This window comes from Hyperoodon ampullatus, assembly GCF_949752795.1.
Source record: "Hyperoodon ampullatus genome assembly, chromosome: 12".
NCBI lineage: Eukaryota > Metazoa > Chordata > Mammalia > Artiodactyla > Ziphiidae > Hyperoodon > Hyperoodon ampullatus.
The window spans coordinates 39606343-39624636 of record NC_136925.1 but is presented as its reverse complement, the minus strand read 5'-3'; the positions used below and the strand labels follow the sequence as shown (position 1 = coordinate 39624636).

Genomic DNA, 18294 nt, shown 5'->3' with positions numbered 1-18294 from the left:
ATAAACACAAAGCTTTATATTAAAATGGTCTTATATATAAATTATTTGGTTTTAAACTGGTGATACCTACTATGTGATTTTGAAAATTTACTGTATTTCAAATGAATATATATTGTCTTCATGTATAAACTGTCTCCACTAAAGAGTTGATGTCACTTTAAGCATTTTATTTATATACTGCATTTAATGAATATTCAAAAACTTATAATAAAAATTAACATTTGTACTAAGTATTATAATTTTATTAAGGGGAAGTCATTTGTGAGTTCCTTTTTTTTTCTTTTTAAACAGCTAAACACATTTTTGTCCGATCCATTAAAGCCAAATTATTTCCTTTAAATACTTACCTAGAAATGTCATCTTCTAAATACAGCAGTGTCAAGGAATTAGAGAATCTCAGGGCCAGAAGAATCTTTAGACTATATCCAGCATAGGAGATCCCAAACTTTAGTTTGCATCAGGAGTCCCTGCAGTTCTTGTTAAAGTGCAGATGGCTAGGCCCATGTGCACCCAGCTGGCTCAGCAGGCCTGGGGTGGGGCCTGGAAATAACCCGGTTAACCCCACCCCACCCAAAGATGCCTCTCATGTACGGGTCCACAAATCACTGGGAGGAGCAACACTGGGGGGGTCCACCCACCCTTCACCCCAAATTGTGAATCCTCCTACTGCATCCACATCCTACTGAGGCCATTTCTCCCTCAAACTACTCTCTCCCCACCTCCTCCATGGAACTCTGCCTCCTGGGGAAGCTCGTTACACATCGGATGGAAGCTTCTAATAGAAAACTATACATTCAAAACATAAAGTCATTCAACATGGGATTACACAGGGACTTGACTGGCAGTCCAGTGGTAAAGAATCTGCCTTCCAATGCAGGGGACGCAGGTTTGATCCCTGGTCAGGGAACTAAGATCCCACATGCTGCGGGGCAACTAAGCCCGCTGGCTGCAACTACTGAGCCTACGTGTCGCAGCTAAGACCCAACGCAGCCAAATAAATAAATATTTAAAAAAACAAAAAAAACATGGGCTTACACAAATACACCAATGCAAAGACACATTGAAGAATTAAATGTATGAAAAACTGACCTGCTTCGTCTGGTATTTGTTTATCAGATTCAAAAACAAGGCATAACATCTGGAGTAGTTGGCCAAGGCTACACAGCAGTCATGATAAGTAGTAACTTTGCTGCAGAAATGTCAAATGGAAAAAATTAAAATAAACTTTGTTTTTCAATAAAGTTCGACTATACCTAGGGTCACTTTAAATGCAGACCTTCAAAGCACTGTTCTGTGCATGAAAAGCAGTCTGGAAATACTGTACACACCAGTCCAGAGAAGCCTCAAGGAGGTGCACTGTCTGCTCTAGACTCCAGAGGCATAGAGTGGGAGGAGGGAAGATTTTTTTTCAAGTTCTTTGAAAAAGAGAAACCTGAAGCCTCTAACACATGTACAAGGTATGAATTTACACTGCCCATGTGGTTCAGAAAACACAAGCTAAGAAATTTACACAAAATCTGGCTGGATATCAACCAGTCAATCTCCTGGGACTCCAGTAGAAGTAAATGTTAAAATGCTCAAATATACTGGGCTGTTGGTGGTATATTAATATCAGGCAAGATAGACCTTAAGGCAAAAAGCCTTGAAAATAGCTTCAAATTTTCAAAAGCAAGAAAACAATGAAACTCAAAAGGTGGAGTTGACAAACCTACCTCAAACTGGGAGATGTTCATAAATTTCTCATTAAGTGATAGATTAATAGGTAAAACATCACTAATATTTTAAAAACTTGATCATGTGCCAGGCCATTAATAAGTCTCAGTAAATTTTCAGAGAACCAGTGTCTCAGATCACATTCTCTGGTCAAAGTACAATTAAATTAGAAATCAATGAAAAACAAAATGTTTAAAAAACTTACTTTTGGAAATTTAAAAACCCATAACTTATGGGTCAAATAAATAAGAAAATAGAAAAACACATATCTGAATAATAACAAAAACACTACAAATCAAAATTGAGATGCAGCTACAGCAGTAGCTAGAGGAAAATTTATAACCTTAAGAAAGCTGAAAAGAAGGGAATTGAATTTCTAATCAAAACAGAAGAAAGTATAATGTATCCAAAAAGAATAGAAGATAGGGATTATTAAGGATAAGAACAGAAGGAATAAAATACAAAATAAACATACAACAGAGTGGTTCGATAATCTGTTGGTTCTTCACAAAAACTAATAAATTGTCAAACCTTTGGCAAGACTGATCAATAGAAAAAGAGAAACCTCACAAATCATTAAAATAAGGAATAAAAATCAATATCAAAATGAAGAGGCGGTGTAACATAGCTTTTAAATGTATGAATTCTAGAGCCATACTACCTGGTTTAAATCATGACTGTGTGACCCTGGGAAAACTACCAAACCTCTCTATGCCTCAGTCTCCTCATATGTACAATGAAGATAATAATAATAGTACCCACCTTTTAAAGCTGTTATAAGGAATAAATGAATTAGTATCTGGAAAGTGCTTAGAACATTGCCTGGCACATAGTAGGCACTGTATAAGTATTTCTTAAATAAATAATATAAACAAAAGGGGCATAATTAGAGATGCAATAGAGATTAAAAGGATAATAGAATATTTGGGATGACTTTATGCAGTTTGAAAACTTAAATGGACAAATTCCTATAAAAATGTAACTTTTAGAAACTGAATCAAGTAGAAATAGGAAATATGACTAGACATGTAACTATTAAAGAAAGTGAATCAGTTGTCAATGACATTCACACATGCATGCATGCATGCATGCACACACACATATACACACACCAGGATAAAACAGCTTTCAAGCAAGTTCTACAAACTTCAAGAAACAGGTAAGTTTAATTTTCAGAAATTCTTCTAGAAGAGAGAAAATGTTGGTATATATCCCAGCTCATTTTATGAGGCTGGTATAAACTTGACATTAAAACCAGACACGGACAGTATGAGAGAGGAAACATACAGGTCAATGTAACTCATAACCATAGATGAAAAATACTAAACAGAATATTAGTTAAGCAAATCTAGCAATATATAATGGCTTAACATGAGAAAATCTGTTAAGAAAATCCACATAATCAAAATACATTTGAGGCAAGTATTCAAGGAAACTTAAAATCCATTAATGAGAGAAAATTGTTCCTTAACTGTCAAAGGGTATCTACAGAAACCTACAACAAACATTAATTTCAACTGGCAAAACCACAAGGATATTTCCTTTCAACTCAGGAGAAAGTCAGCTGGTTCAACACTCTCACAACTTTGTATTGGACATCCTAAGCCATGCACCTAAGAAAAAGGTGGGGACATGGGCCAAGAGTTGTAATCATGGGAAAAAACCCAAAAGTAGACTTATTTGCGTATATTTTGCATAGAAAATCGAAGAGAATCTATAGACTAACTCTTAGACCTAATGTTAATCAAGATGTCCTGGGGCTTCCCTGGTGGCGCAGGGGTTGAGAGTCTGCCTGCCAATGCAGGGGACACGGGTTCGTGCCCCAGTCCAGGAAGATCCCACATGCCGCGGAGCGGCTGGGCCCGTGCGCCATGGCCGCTCAGCCTGCGCGTCCGGAGCCTGTGCTCCGCAACGGGAGAGGCCACAACAGTGAGAGGCCCGCGTACCGCAAAAAAAAAAAAATGTTCTGGATACAAGATTAATAAGCAAACATCAATACTATCCATATACACTAGCAACACTCATTAGAATTGTTTTTTTTTGAAGATTGCATTCATAATTGCAGCAAGCGCCGTGAAGAAATGTATCTAACAAAAGATGTACAGAATCTTTTTGGAGAAAGTTATACAATTTTATTAAAAGAAGAAGACATCACAAATGTTTATGGATGGAAGACTCGATATCATAAAGATGCTAATCAATCATCCCCACGTCTGTCCCAGATACTCTATGCAGTCAATGTAGTTTCATGAAAAAATATCCAAAGTTCCTGTCATGGACTTTAGCTGATTCTCAAATTCATGACGAAGAGAAAATAAGAATTTGGATCTTAAAGGAGAAAAGAAGTGAGGGATTCATCTTATCCTACAGCAAGACTTAAATCCAGAATAGTAAAAACAGCATGGAACTGGTCTGAAGACAGACCAAACAGAATGTCCACAAACAGGCCTGCAAGTATATGGAACCTCGTGTTCTACTGACTAGGCATTCAAACGCAGTGAAAAAAGGATGGTGTATTCAATAACATGTGCTGGGAAAACTGTCCACGTGGGAAAAAAAATTAAATTGGATCTCTACATGCCACCATATACAAAAATAAACTCTTTATGATTTTATAGTGCTTCAAAATGGGACTAAGTACCCAGAATTAAGTACCCAGACAGGAAAGCACAGTGCTAAAAGATCAAAGCTGGACTCACATCCTCATATTGGGGTCAATTACCAATTCAGTCTTCAGGAAATTTTGTATTTCATTAAACAACTACAATATTATAGTTCAAGAAAGGCCCGGGTCTCTTGAGAAGGATCATTATGTAAAAACAATGGCAAAGAGCAGTGAGGGAAGAAATATAAATGCATAATTTAAAGACAGTTCCGAAATTTAGCCACATCTTGCTTTGAGGCAGCCTGGATTCAGGTGATCATTGCTTCTGGAGAAAAGTAAGTATAAACATGACTAGTGAATGTGTGAGCCAAAGTTCAGCCAAACAACTGAAATAAAATGACCTTCAATTACAAATTAAGTCAGATCAGTCTTTCTAAGCAGTGGCCTCCTTTTTCAGTTAAAATCCGTAAGCATTGTTTCCAAGCGCACCAGAAGGTTTGCCATGTTTTGTGATATAGTTCTTTTATCTCCAATAAGCTGAGAGGAAGTTTTGTTTGTTTGTTTTGTAAAAATACTAGGACAACTCACAACTTTAGTTACAGTAACTTAAAATCAATGAGTTTGGAATCACAATAGAAATACATAAGAAATGAAGTCATTAGTTTAAATCATTTTTTAAAAACTCGGGACACTAGATTTACCTTTTCTTTGAGGTGACATAAAAAGCAAAAACAGGGCTTCCCTGGTGGCGCAGTGGTTGAGAGTCCGCCTGCCCATGCAGGGGACGCGGGTTCGTGCCCCGGTCCGGGAGGATCCCACATGCCGCGGAGCGGCTGGGCCCGTGGGCCATGGCCGCTGGGCCTGCGCGTCCGGAGCCTGTGCTCCGCGGGGGGAGAGGCCACAACAGTGAGAGGCCCGCATAACGCAAAAAAAAAAAAAAAAAAAAAAAAGCAAAAACAGGATTCCTTGCCAGTCACACATACAAATATTAAAAATAACCCCCTAAATCTAAACATTAGCATTTTTGTAAGGCTACTTTGTTTTCCTAGTCTACCTACCTGAATATTCTGGCAACATTGGTGCAGACATCCTTGTCATCTATGTACTGTCCCATCACCGTGCAGAGCTGGGGAAGGGCACTGATGATTAGCAACTTACTTCTTGCTAGTGGTGAGTCAACCAAGTTTCTCAGCGTAGCAGTCATCTATGAAAAAAAACACATTAGTGCCATTTTTAAAAATTAGAAAATACAGCAACACTAATCGGCACAGCATAATTCATACCATAAGTTTCGTTACATCAGTAGCTAAACCGAGGCCCTGTTATGCATCTCCCATCAGAGAACATGGGCCTATATGCACAAGTAGCACAAAATGAAAACCAAGAAATGAATACAAAGAAAGCCTACTTTGGTTCAAAAGTAATGAATGAAATATTCGTGTTAAGAAGCAATTAGTATACCAAAACCCCAGGGTTAAGCAAATCGTCATCTGGGTTTAGTAGAAGTCATAAGATCATCCATTGACCCTGTGACATGCCACATGAGTTCCACAGAACAGAAATTCCTTGTTCCATATTCTTATAAATACCATCAAATGACAATGCTGTAGCCAAAGAATATTTAAGACTGTTAGTCTCATTCTCTTCCAAGTGGCAAGGATTGATGTCTTGCAAATTTATTTTATTTTGTAAAAAATGTTCAGAAAAGCTATGTACTTTAACCCTTGTCTGAAAGTGGAGAACAATTTAATAAATCCATAAACGAAAGTTGCTGTTATCTAATAATTTTAAATATGCAGGGTGATCTTTCCTCGTGAGATAGTACAGGCAGGCTACTGGTTAAGAGAGTCAGCTTGGGAGCTGGATGGCCTGGTCAAATCCCAGCCCTACCACTCACCAGTTTAGGTTAGTTAACCTCCCAGAGCACATTTTTCTCAACAGTAAAGCGGGGATGGTGATAATTGCCCTGGAGTTATTAGGATTCAGTGAGATGAGATGCATGAGTGGCATTGCCACTGCTGATTAACTAACAGGAGCTCAAAAGTCATGGGTCCCATCCCCGCCTTTGTTGTGGGTCTTCACACCCAAAATGCAGAAGAAGGGAGATCGCTGGTCGTAGAGTCAAAGGATGGAGATTCAAGTCTGAAATCTCTTCCTAAATAAATGACTGAGGCACTCACTCGTTCCTCAGCTTCCCCATTTCCTCATCTGTGAAAAGGGGGTTACAACTCCTGCTCACCAGCCAGGGTTGTGTGTATCAGGTGGAAAAAATGTAACACTGTTTTTGTACACTGTAGAGCATTATGTAAATATAAAGCCATAATTAATAAACTTTTAAAACACTTATTAAGATGACATGTATCTTTGATTAGTTTTCCCTTGTAACAACCACAACAAAAAGATTTTGTTAAAATATAACCCACTACCTTCTAAAGCAGAGAAAATAAAATTAATGCTTCAAATAAATGTGTGCAAGTCTTTTGTAGTCAATTCAATTATGCAGCAATTTAGTAAATTCTTCCCTGAAAGATTCAGTATCCAAAACACTGGAGGGGAAACAAACTATTCTACCATTCCACTTTACCAGAGATCTACAACGCAGTCTCTTGAGCTAAGGAAGGCTAACAAACCATTCTAGGCACTTCAAGCCATCACTGCCATAAAATGGAAAATTCTCATCATCGGACCTGGCTCTACCTGTTCTCCTTCTTCAGAGACAGCCCAGGCACTTGAGCACTGCTGGTTTATGTCAATCCAAAGGGAGACTCAGAGGCTTCCCCACTCCGACACCAAAGAGCACAGATGCCCAAGTGAATCCTGGCCTGAACCAGACAGAGACGGTGGCAGATCACGGAACACTCATTCCACCCACGGTGCACACAAACGCCTCCCCTTCCCTGGCCCCCACGGCTTCACAGACTGGGCACCTCAATCCGTTGTCATCTTCTGGCTTCCCAACTCAACCTCTGGCAGGGGGCGCTGTCAGCAGGAGGGACCAGACTTTTCTTAGGAGCTTTTATTTTCTTGTTTCAACCTCAGTTTTGGTGGGGTTTTTTTCTCCCTTTCAACCCTTTTTCTCACCTCATTAGCAAAAGTTAAGACAGCTCATGGTTCTTTTGCCCCGAATACATAACTTTTATAAATGGCCCAAATCAAGAGTGGAAGCACACATTTATATGTGACACATCACCTGATTTTAAATCCCTATCTATTTACTGTTTGTATCAATCACATTATATGGAGTACAGGGAGTTGAGTGAGTTGAATGTTTCCAAATTTGTCAGTTGTGATGCTAGTAGAATAATATACATGAAACATATACCATGCACTCGAAAAATACATAGTGATGCCTCAATATATGACACTACCATCAACACAGTGTCTCAAGTTGCAAAACTTCAGACACATTCCAGAACTTGCCTTTCTGCTTTCTGTCACCCTAAGCCCTACTGGCTTTTTGTCTATTGCTCCTAGAATATGACTCCATTTCCTGGCCTTGGTGTACAAGGCCTGGTATGGTCTGACTCTTGCCAACTCCTCAAATTTCATCTCATACCACACATCCCTCACAAACTACTTTATGTTAGGTTATTTAATATTACGTTTTGTTGTCTATTTCTCTATACTAGAAGCTTCAGTGAGGGTATACACTTTGTCTTTTCACCATTGTGCCTCCCAGGCCCAAATCTAGTGCCTGGCACACAGTGGGTCCTCAATAAACATTTGTTGATGGAATGGACGAATGGATTAATACCTACAAAGGAAACACTGGTATAAATAGAAAGGTTGGGATTCAGAAAACCATGGATGAACCAGACAATATCTCAGGTAGATGGACTTTAAGATGATTTAAAAGGAGCGGAGGGGGCTTCCCTGGTGGCGCAGTGGTTGAGAGTCCGCCTGCCGATGCAGGGGACACGGGTTCATTCCCCGGTCTGGGAGGATCCCACATGCCGCGGAGCGGCTGGGCCCGTGAGCCATGGCCGCTGAGCCTGCGCGTCCGGAGCCTGTGCTCCGCAACGGGAGAGGCCACAACAGTGAGAGGCCCGCGTACCGCAAAAAAAAAAATAAAAAAAAATAAAAATAAAAAAAATAAAAGGAGCGGAGGAATAAAAAAATAATCGATGAGAGAAAAGTGGACTTCCTGGAGGGGGACTAGTGTATTCCCTATTCATCTCCTTCACGACAGCAGCTCCTTCCTAGGCTCCTAACTCCTTTCCCTCCTTCCCTTTCAACAGCTGATTAATCACCTGATCTACCTCTTCTTCCCATCTTCAAGGCTGCTGGTTCTGTTTAAGCCCATTTCATCTCTCTCCCAAACTCTACACTCCCTGCATGGGCTCCTTCCACTCCCTCCACTGTTGGGCTCAACTCCCCACAGCGTCTCCCTGCCGCCAGAGGGAGCATCTTGAAACCCAACCTTCCCTGTTCAGACTTCCTCTGACTTCCGGTGGCCTACTGGGCAAAATCCATCTCCTAAAGGCTATTCACTCTCTAAAGCCCGGTTCACCCCCCGCAAGCTCATCCCCTTCACCTCCCCTTTCCTCCCTCTCCATCTTTCAGACTCTGCACCATACACAACCTCCTCATCCTTTCACAATTCCAAGCCTTTGAAGGGACTGCTGCCTCTGCCCCGAATGTCCCCCTCCATCACACTCTGCCGCCCCTTCTCCAACCTGCCCACCTCCTGCTCGGGTTTATGGACACAGCTCAGGCTCACTTCTCCTCTGTGAAGACTTTTCAGCGGTTGATTGCTTCTCTTCCAGGTGAACAGACCTTCCTGTTCCACACCCATCACAGACTCCTAACCACTAGTTTCAGGTACCTTCTCTCCCACTGTGAGCTCCTCCACAGTCCAAACAGTTTCTTATTCCTTTTCCTACCCAGAGGACAATAAATATGCCCATAAAAAGCTTACTGGATGGGGTTTCCCAGGTGGCGCAGTGGTTGAGAGTCCGCCTGCCGATGCTGGGGGCACGGGTTCGTGCCCCGGTCCGGGAAGATCCCACATGCCGCAGAGCGGCTGGGCCCGTGAGCCATGGCCGCTGAGCCTGCGCGTCCGGAGCCTGTGCTCCGCAACGGGAGAGGCCACAACAGTGAGAGGCCCGCGTACCGCAAAAAAAATAAAAATAAAAATAAAAAATCTTACTGGATGATACACATCAGGAAAAGGGAAGGAAGAGGGGATGAGGAGGGGAAAGAAGGAAAGGAGGAGGAGGAAGGAAATGAAGGGACAAGGGAGACGGGAGACAGAAAAGGAGGCTTTTCCCCTTTAAGAAGCCTCTGACAAGAAAGTGCCCCGGCATTAGCAGAGGCCTGGTGGTAAACCAGAGCTTAAATCCCTGGGGAGGAGGGTCAGGAGGAGGTCGCCAGGCAGATGCAGCCGTGAAGGCCCCCCATTTGAAAGACTGGCTGTGAGCCAATGATCTCACTGCGGGAGGGGCTGGGGCTGAACAGACAAGCGGCTTTTTCTGGGAAAAATATAAACAGATCAGTGGGAGGAGAGTCTAGCTAAATACTGTGGTAACAGTAAAGGCAAATTCCAAGTCAACCCACCTAACTCTCAGCCTCGCTCCAACTTTTTAAAAGAGATATATTTGCAGAAATTGTTAATGAGCTGTGTGCTCTGCCGCTGAGTCTTTGTTTTCCACCCCGCAGGAAAGCCCACCCACTGGGCCTGCACCCATAGCAGGAGTTCACCGAAGTCCGAGCTTCATGCTGGGAGAAATGTATCTGTTCCTTTCTTAACTTTCCTTTCTAGTTTATATTGTTCCTAATTCCACTGAGTTATGTACTCTTCTATTTTACTGCATACAATCTTTTAAGCCATCTAAAATACTTTATGACAAAAAAAAGAAAAAGAAGTACAAGTTAGATGCATATACAGATGCTTGTTTAGCTTCTAAAGGACTTTACTGGAACAATTCCCAACTTCTTAACTGTCATCTCACCAAGAAATAGCAAACTGAAAAACAGGAGTTTCCATTCTTCTTTTTCCCATCACTTAAATGTGCAACCCCTTGGGACAGATATACTGAGTCAGAAGGCAACCAGTGGGAAGAAGAAAAATGAGAAGAATATGGAACTGGTAATCCACAAAAAGGACTGATAAAAATTTAAGTGTCCTTGCTTATTAGCAGCTGTTAGATGATGTCTGGGACAAAAGGGGACCTAAATGTTTGGTATATATCAGGGAAGAAACATGCCGGTGTGATTCTGGTTGCTAATCTACTGCTGGAAAATGACTGAGCCACACACACACTCTACAGCTTTGTGGTGCTCACTTTTCCTGAGGCAGCTGGGTTTTCCCAAACTCCTTGATCGTCAGATTGGGCCCCAACCTCAATCAGCATCTCCAGGTAAAACACCTGGTGAGTTTGGTAAAGCTGTCCTATCTCACACTGAACTAGTTGGGCCTCAAAGTCTTCACCATGCAGTCAACATTGGGAGACCCATTTTAAAGGGAAAAATTCTATCAAGAAGTGATTATTTTATAAGGGCTCAAAAAGCATTTTAGTAAAGCAAAATTAGAATTCAAAAGATTTAGCATTAAAAAAATCAATTTAGGTACTTCATTATCGATTTTAAATTATGTTTCCAATTATTAATTATTTGAAAAACCTAAGCAAACACATGAAATATTTGCCTTAAAATATGAGGCCCTCCTGATTTATATCAATGAACTTAAGAATGACAGTGCAGGCCCAGCAGCTGTGGCCTCATCCCCAGCATTCTCTACTGCAGGGGGGTGGGTGCATGGTGGGGAGGGCTGGTTGGTCCACCTGGGCCTCCATATACTGCTCATTTCTCGAGTGGATGACTTCTCTACTCCCTTTGCACTCTCCCTCCATCAGAGTCCTCAGTCCCCAGGGAACTCACCAGATTCTTCTGCCCTAGGAGGCATTCAGCCATCAGAGCTGGCCCAGATCGGAGGGGCTTGCAGCTCACAGCCCACCACAGAATTCCTGTTTAGGTGCATCAGAAATTGAACAGGCTCTTTGGCTAGCCCGGGAACTTCACCGTCAATCATGGTATTATTCCTTGGAGAAATATTTTCCCAATTTCAAAAAACCGGCTTTCAAAGAAAACTTCGGAACATAATGCAATTGAAAATTGCACTAACAGTCTGAAAGTTATTATGCTTCCTCTACCAAAATTAGCATCATGAGTCATTTTATTTTTATACATTGAATGCTATTATGAAAAAAATATGAGCAGCTACTTTATTTTTTATAAAGCTATCTTGTGAGCTTGATCGCATTTGCTCCCTGAATGTTGTAGACAGGAAAGGTATCCTGAGCTCCAATTTTCAGATGAGGAAACGGAAGCTCAGAAAGTCTACCAGCTCCAGGTAGATGGGCATCTGGTGCTCTAACGACTCCTCATCTGTTGTCTCCCCAGCTCCATTTGACTGTCTCCTAAAAGCATTCATTTTATTGCTCAATCATCTGGAATATCCATAACCAAAATCCCTAGAGCTTTATCTCAACTTAACTGCCAACTGCAAAATGGTTCACTTCCCGCTGATGATGTGAAAGAATAAACACAGCCGCCAGAGACCACAAACAGTGTCAAATGATTTAAGACCAAAGCCACACCATTTTCCAACCTCAGCAAAACCATCTCCCTCTATTAATGAAAGCATATTCATTTTCTGGATTTGTACCCAATTGAGACCACATATATGCCAAAACCAGAGCCCATGTGGTAACCCAAGAAGTTTCATATTGTCTCATGTATGATTAGTACAGTTCTGCCTGAGAAAAAGGAAACCAATTGTAAGATGCCACTATATACATGAAACCACTAGTTCCAAAACTTCCTAAGCATTTTCTTGGAGTTAAGATACATGCATGTGAAAGTAATATTAATTCACAATCCTCAGTAATGCTTGGTGCCTGGCTGTGGAGCCTATTTGGCACATTCCTACCATGAGTGTCCTACTTCTGCGGGAAATGGTTCTGCCCTCCTCAAGCTCCAGTGCCCTACTTTGAGACTCTTATTTAACATTTGCCTATGTTTATTACTGTTTCTCCATTTACTGCCACTATGTCAGTTACACCTTGGTAAAATGAGTAGGTAGCTGGTTCTTCCAGTTGTGGCCGTTATATGTATCAATACAGCTGAAATTTGAATGTCATCTAAACTATACAGAATGCCAGAGCAGTAAAATAAAGAAAATGAGTCTGAAAAAGGTAATGCTTTAAGAACTACAGAGTAATAACACTGATTTTCAGAATTACATGTTAAAGTTAGTGACATTTCTTTATTGCCACAACTAATATGTCTACAGGGAAGAGATGAGACTGAGCAGATATGACAGCAATTGAAAAGCAAATGGCTCTCCCCAGAAGCAGGTGGCATAGGAATACTTACTTCCCACACCTGATGTTCCTTCCTTGTGAGGTGACTTTTCTTAGCATCATCTCCTGGTCACTCTCCACCCCTCACTTCCTGCTTGGTGAGCACAGGTGTTCTCTGCTCCTCCTGGGGCAGGCGTGGCCTGTGACTGGGTGGGCAAGTCTGATTCAGGGGTTCAGGATTAGAAAGCACACCCACCTCAGCTATAAACTACATCCTTCAACTTTCTTCCCCATCTGCCTTAGTCTCTTATTTCTAATTCAAAGCCCAAGGCGTTACATGTTTGGGATCTCTGACTCCCCCCAAGTCTTCAGGTATGCCATCCGTGGAGAGTCAAAGTTGAACAAGAGTTGCCTATATGTAGCCCTTTCCCAGGAAAGGGAAGAGTAGGCTCTGACTGCCCGCTCTCTCATGCCAGTTGGATGACTGAGTGGTCACTTACACTACTGGGTATTCCTTTATAGGAAGGAAACCTCATAAGTAGAAATAGCTCCCGTTCCCACTAACAAATACATCATTAAAAAATTAGCAAGCCTAATAACCAAACTAAAGACTGTGACAAAAAAAGAGACTCACCGAATCTCAAAAATAATATGCAAATAAGTAAAATAGTTAATGGTATCATACCCATATCAGTTTCCCCCTTTTAATAATGTCCTACAGTTATGTAAGATGTCATCATTGGGAGAAGCAGGGTGATTGGGAAAATAGGACCCCTCTACTATTTTTGCAACATCTTGTGAACCTATACTGAGTTCAGAATAAAAGATAAAAAGGAAAGCCACACACACACACAAAATACACAAAGATGAAATCCATCTTCAACTCTGTCATCTTAATTGTTGTGATTAATTTTTTCTTATCAGAAATAATTGCTCTTTGAAGCTTCAAGTTTTGGTGATTCTGATCTCACTTTGTTTAATAAATTTCTGCTGAGTGCCATCTACGTGCCATGTCTTGTTCTAGGTGCTTCAATAGATCATCTTGTTTAACTCTCCTGACTACCCTCTACCCCAGGCATGGCCAGTCACTGGGAGATGAGGAGGGCAAGGCTCACAGAATGTCAGCGCTGAACCGCCAGTTCAGGCCTGTGCTCCCGTCACTAGTCCACGAGGCAGCAATGAGCCCTGTCCCCGCCGGGCACAAAGCCAGAGGGACCATCAGGGCTCCGGAAGACGATGGTACCGCGTGCTGGGGACGTGGAATACACAATACAGGAGCGAACTCGCATCAGCCAAAGCAGGGAGTTTACTCTAGGGCTTAGAAATTAAAAAACAAAAACCCAACTGTATCAAAACATCTCTTAATTTAAAAGTGTAGAGATAAAGAAATCATTTAAGATTTAAAGAGAGTGCGGACAGACCCCCTGCAACAGGACGCGACCCCACCTGCCCACTCAAATTGCCCCACATGGTAGCGGAATTCCTCTTTCCCCGTGTGCTTGCCGTAGCACTTGCCAAAGCTGACCAATCCTTGCTCTACCCTCTTCTACACTGTCCTTTCTGAATTTTCTGGTCACTTCTCTTGTCTCTCCCTATTCCACACATCTGGCCATTTTATGGAACCTGTCCTCAGCCCTCCTCTAGCCCTACCCTCTCTCTCTACTCTCCCTTTGAGTAGTATCATTGTCTTTTCTCGACTTCAACGGTCAACTCCATGTAGATGATGCTAAGTCTGCTTTTTTGGCTTTACTTTCTCTGCTAAGCATGGGTTCTTCTCTCCAGTTTCCTACCGGACAGTCCCACTTGGCTGTTCTGCTGGCACCTTAAAGTTTTACACGAGGGCTAATTACATAATTTCCCTCCCTCCTCTCGCCAAATCAGTTCCCTTACATAACCCTCTAATTTCTGACAATAACATTATCATTTTCTGAGCTACCCAGGGTCAAATCTCTGTTTAATTCACTCTCCTTTTCCCCACACTCTAGAGCCAAAGTGGAGGAGAGGGACTGCCAAGGGGTGGGAAGACCGACCTTCCTGAGAAACTTCCGCTTAGAAAAAGGAAGAACTGGACAGTGGAGCTGTACTGAGCAAGAAGGGTGAAAGATTAGGACTTGAAGGACCCTCTGGGTGGCAGGTTTAGAGGTCAGAGAAGAGAGACCAGGTGTAAGACAAAGGAAAGAAACCATGTTATCTGGGGGGGTGCCAGACAGTTCTAACTTCAAAAATGTTAAGTCTAAAGCAGGGAAAGGATATATTTCTGTAAGAATTGAACTCAAAATCAAGTGGGTCAGGCTGTAAAGAAGAAAAGGCTGGAAATACAAAGGAATCCATAAAAATAGGAACATTAGTTTAAATCAACCTGGGTTTAATAGTTACGTTATATACCTACAAATTACCTAACTGTAAATGTGAGTACCTTGAGATTTTCTTCAATTACAGTAAAGCAGCTTTGTACATAGTGTCCTCAAGACACAAGAGGACAAATGAGACACCAGGGGAATTGGGGCTTGTTTGCGACTGTGACGCATACCAAAGACTCTTCTCCAGTCCCCAGAAGGGGGGCACGATGGAAACCACAACAGACTTACTGATGGAGGTGACTCCAGGAATTTTCCTCAGTTCCTGTATTATCCCCTCCCAACTGTCGGGCCTTAGAAGCCAGAAATGAACCCTAACACCTCCTGATAATCCACCGAGATTAATATTGACAAACCCCTATTTCGTCTGTGTCACCTCCTTAGGTGATGCAATTTAATGCTGGAACCTAGGGGGCCTAGCCTTTTAGCTGGTCTGTATTTCTCTTTTTCCAGGTTTCAAGGAGCTCTCCCGAAAGCCTAACATTCTGGAATTTAGTGATCATGCACAGATTAACCTTCTTTACGCTAATGATTTTGCAGACAAACTCCTGTCTCCAGTTTTGCCAGACTGGGAATATTAATACTTCCACTTAAGTGGAAAGTGGTGCTGGTCCCTCTGAGCATCAACGATCATCCTCTCAACCTTCTCAAAATGCTATTAAGCATCTGACAGGTAGAACTGAACTAGTGGAAGTACCAGAGTTTTGTCAAAGAACAGGGCATCAGAATACTATTATCTGGACATGGGGATCATCAAAAAGTAGGCCCCCTGGGCTTCCCTGATGGCGCAGTGGTTGAGAATCTGCCTGCCAATGCAGGGGATATGCGTCGAGCCCCGGTATGGGAGGATCCCACATGCCGCAGAGCAACTGGGCCCGTGAGCCACAACTACTAAGCCTGCCCGTCTGGAGCCTGTGCTCCGCAACAAGAGAGGCCGCGACAGTGAGAGGTCCACGCACCGCGATGAAGAGTGGCCCCTGCTTGCCACAACTAGAGAAAGCCCTTGCACAGAAACGAAGACCCAACACAGCCAAAAATAAATAAATAAATAAATTTAAAAAGTAGGCCCCTACTGGCAGCTCTCTTGCCCTCCACTGCCTTACTAATCACCCAAAGCATGCCTGGCACAGAGCAGCCACTGCACAAACACTTGTGAAATCAATGTCTCTTGATGTCAGTGGTGCAGTAATAAACATACATGTATGTGTATACAAATACATATATGTAAGAAACAATGCAAAGGAAACTTTCAAAAATCTCAACACTTCAGTATTTTTTCCTCTAAGCATCACTGGCCCCTATGCTGTGGAGGAGCTTTTTTTTCTTTCGTGCCCATTCCTTGATCTCGATCCTTTAGCTCCATTATAATCAGTCTAAAATCTAGTAACTGCAGCAACACCTCTTAATTGGGGCTGCTGTGTGTAAGATCTTAACCCTCCAATCCGTCCGTACCACTGACACACTCTCCTGCCACATTTCAGCTTTTCAGCCTTTATCAGTTTAACATCTTGCGCATGCCCACCTGTCTGCCACTCTGATCTCATCTCCTCCTCCCCTTGCACTGACCTCCAGCCGTTCTGTGTTACTCCAAGTCTGCAGTCTGTAGCCTGGTATTCGAGGCCCATGACCGTAGCCTCTGAATCTCACCTCCCACGCCTCCCCCACGGAACTCTCTGCTCTGGACAGACCTACCTTTTCAGCAGCCCCCAAACACACCGTATCCCTTTTCCTCAGTGACAGTTTCCCAAATCCTACACAACCTGTAGGACCCAGCTTCAGATGCCTTCTACTCTTTCAATGGCCTCCAACAGGGCTGCTTTAAGGAGACAGGACGACTCTAGCACTGGGTCGGATGGCAGCATGTGCAAAGTTTTAATAGCAGTTAAAGTCATAAAAGAGAGGAAGTCCTGCCTTTATCTTTTTGCCTTGCTGTGTTCTCTATGGCTTACAGACATTATTCTATTAGTACAGCCGTCATTTATTTATTTTTTCAATTGAACAAAGTTGCTTTTAAAAAATGCCTTGAGCTAGAGTTACCAGTTCTGAAGGCTGGCGTAATTGAACAATTCTGCCCATGGCCAGATCTGTTTGGGTGAATGTGCACATGAGCAAGTGGTAAAAAGCCAGTCAGTGCGACACATTCGCAAGAGTAGAGATTTTCATCTGTTCTTTTTTTTTTTTTTTTTTTTTGTGGTACGCGGGCCTCTCACCGCTGTGGCCCCTCCCACTGCGGAGCACAGGCTCCGGAAGCGCAGGCCCAGGGGCCATGGCTCACGGGCCCAGCCGCTCCACAGCATGTGGGATCTTCCCAGACGGGGGCATGAACCCATGTCCCCTGCATCGGCAGGCGGACTCTCAATCACTGCGCCACCAGGGAAGCCCTCATCTGTTCTTATAGTGAAGTCAAGTTGCTTACATTTTTAACTTTCGGATGATACAAAACAGATTTTCTTTGTTTTAATTAAACACAAGGGAATGTCCAGTTCAGGGGATTCTGCAAATGAAATAGCCTAAAACAATATCACCCTTCCCCCAAATTTGTAAACATACACACACATAGTGACAGTGTACAGTTGATACAAATGGCTCTTGGTGACCACAGCAGGAGCACATTCTCAGGTGGAAGCAATAATGGGCCCCTTTCTCCTGCTGGACAGGGATGTGGGCTGCTGACTGCGCTCCTGAGAGAGGCCTGGGGCTGTGTAAGACCCTCCCCCGCCAGATCCCAGGCAGGTTCAGAGGAAAGCTTTGGAGATGATGACAGTGCCCGGCGAGTGGTGGTGGGCAGCGAGGAGGGAGATACTACAGCGCCCTTTCCCCCACACCCTAGAGGGACGCAAGGATGTCGGGACAAGAAAGGGGCACCTGACCCACTGAGTCAGTTTGCGTTTGAGGAGGCCGAAGCAAGGGAAGAGGGAAAGGAGAGGAGCGTAGGGAGAAGTGCACTGTACTTACTGGCATACCAGAGGTTCTAGCTCTGGATTTGATGTATTTTTGGTCACAATAATACTCAATTCTCCTTTATACCAACTGATTTAATTATATATTTTTATTCTATACAAATACATTTATATATTTGTTTTTATTTTTAAATTTATAAATTATGTATAAATATATAAATGCATATACATATATCCAGTCAGCACTCCTATCTGTAGGTTCCACATCTGCAGATTCAACTAGCCATGGACGGTGTACTATATCCATGGATACAGAGGACCGAGTATGGGACCTGAGCATCTGTGGACTTTAGTATCTGGGGCAGGTCCCCCATGGATGCTGAGGGACAACTATATATACATAAAAGAGCTTTTTA

General features: G+C 42.6%; 1 protein-coding gene across 2 annotated transcripts in view; it reads right to left on the bottom strand.

The window, feature by feature from the left end:
• ARMC2 (armadillo repeat containing 2) overlaps positions 1–18294 on the bottom strand; it is a gene marked incomplete at both ends in the record, with an annotated part of 98923 nt that overhangs the window by 33271 nt on the left and 47358 nt on the right. For both annotated transcript variants that reach the window (XM_079716588.1, XM_079716587.1), the window contains 2 exons: positions 1090–1189; positions 5377–5522. In XM_079716588.1, the coding sequence (XP_079572714.1) occupies positions 1090–1189; positions 5377–5522 (246 nt within the window). The remainder of the gene's footprint in view (positions 1–1089; positions 1190–5376; positions 5523–18294) is intronic.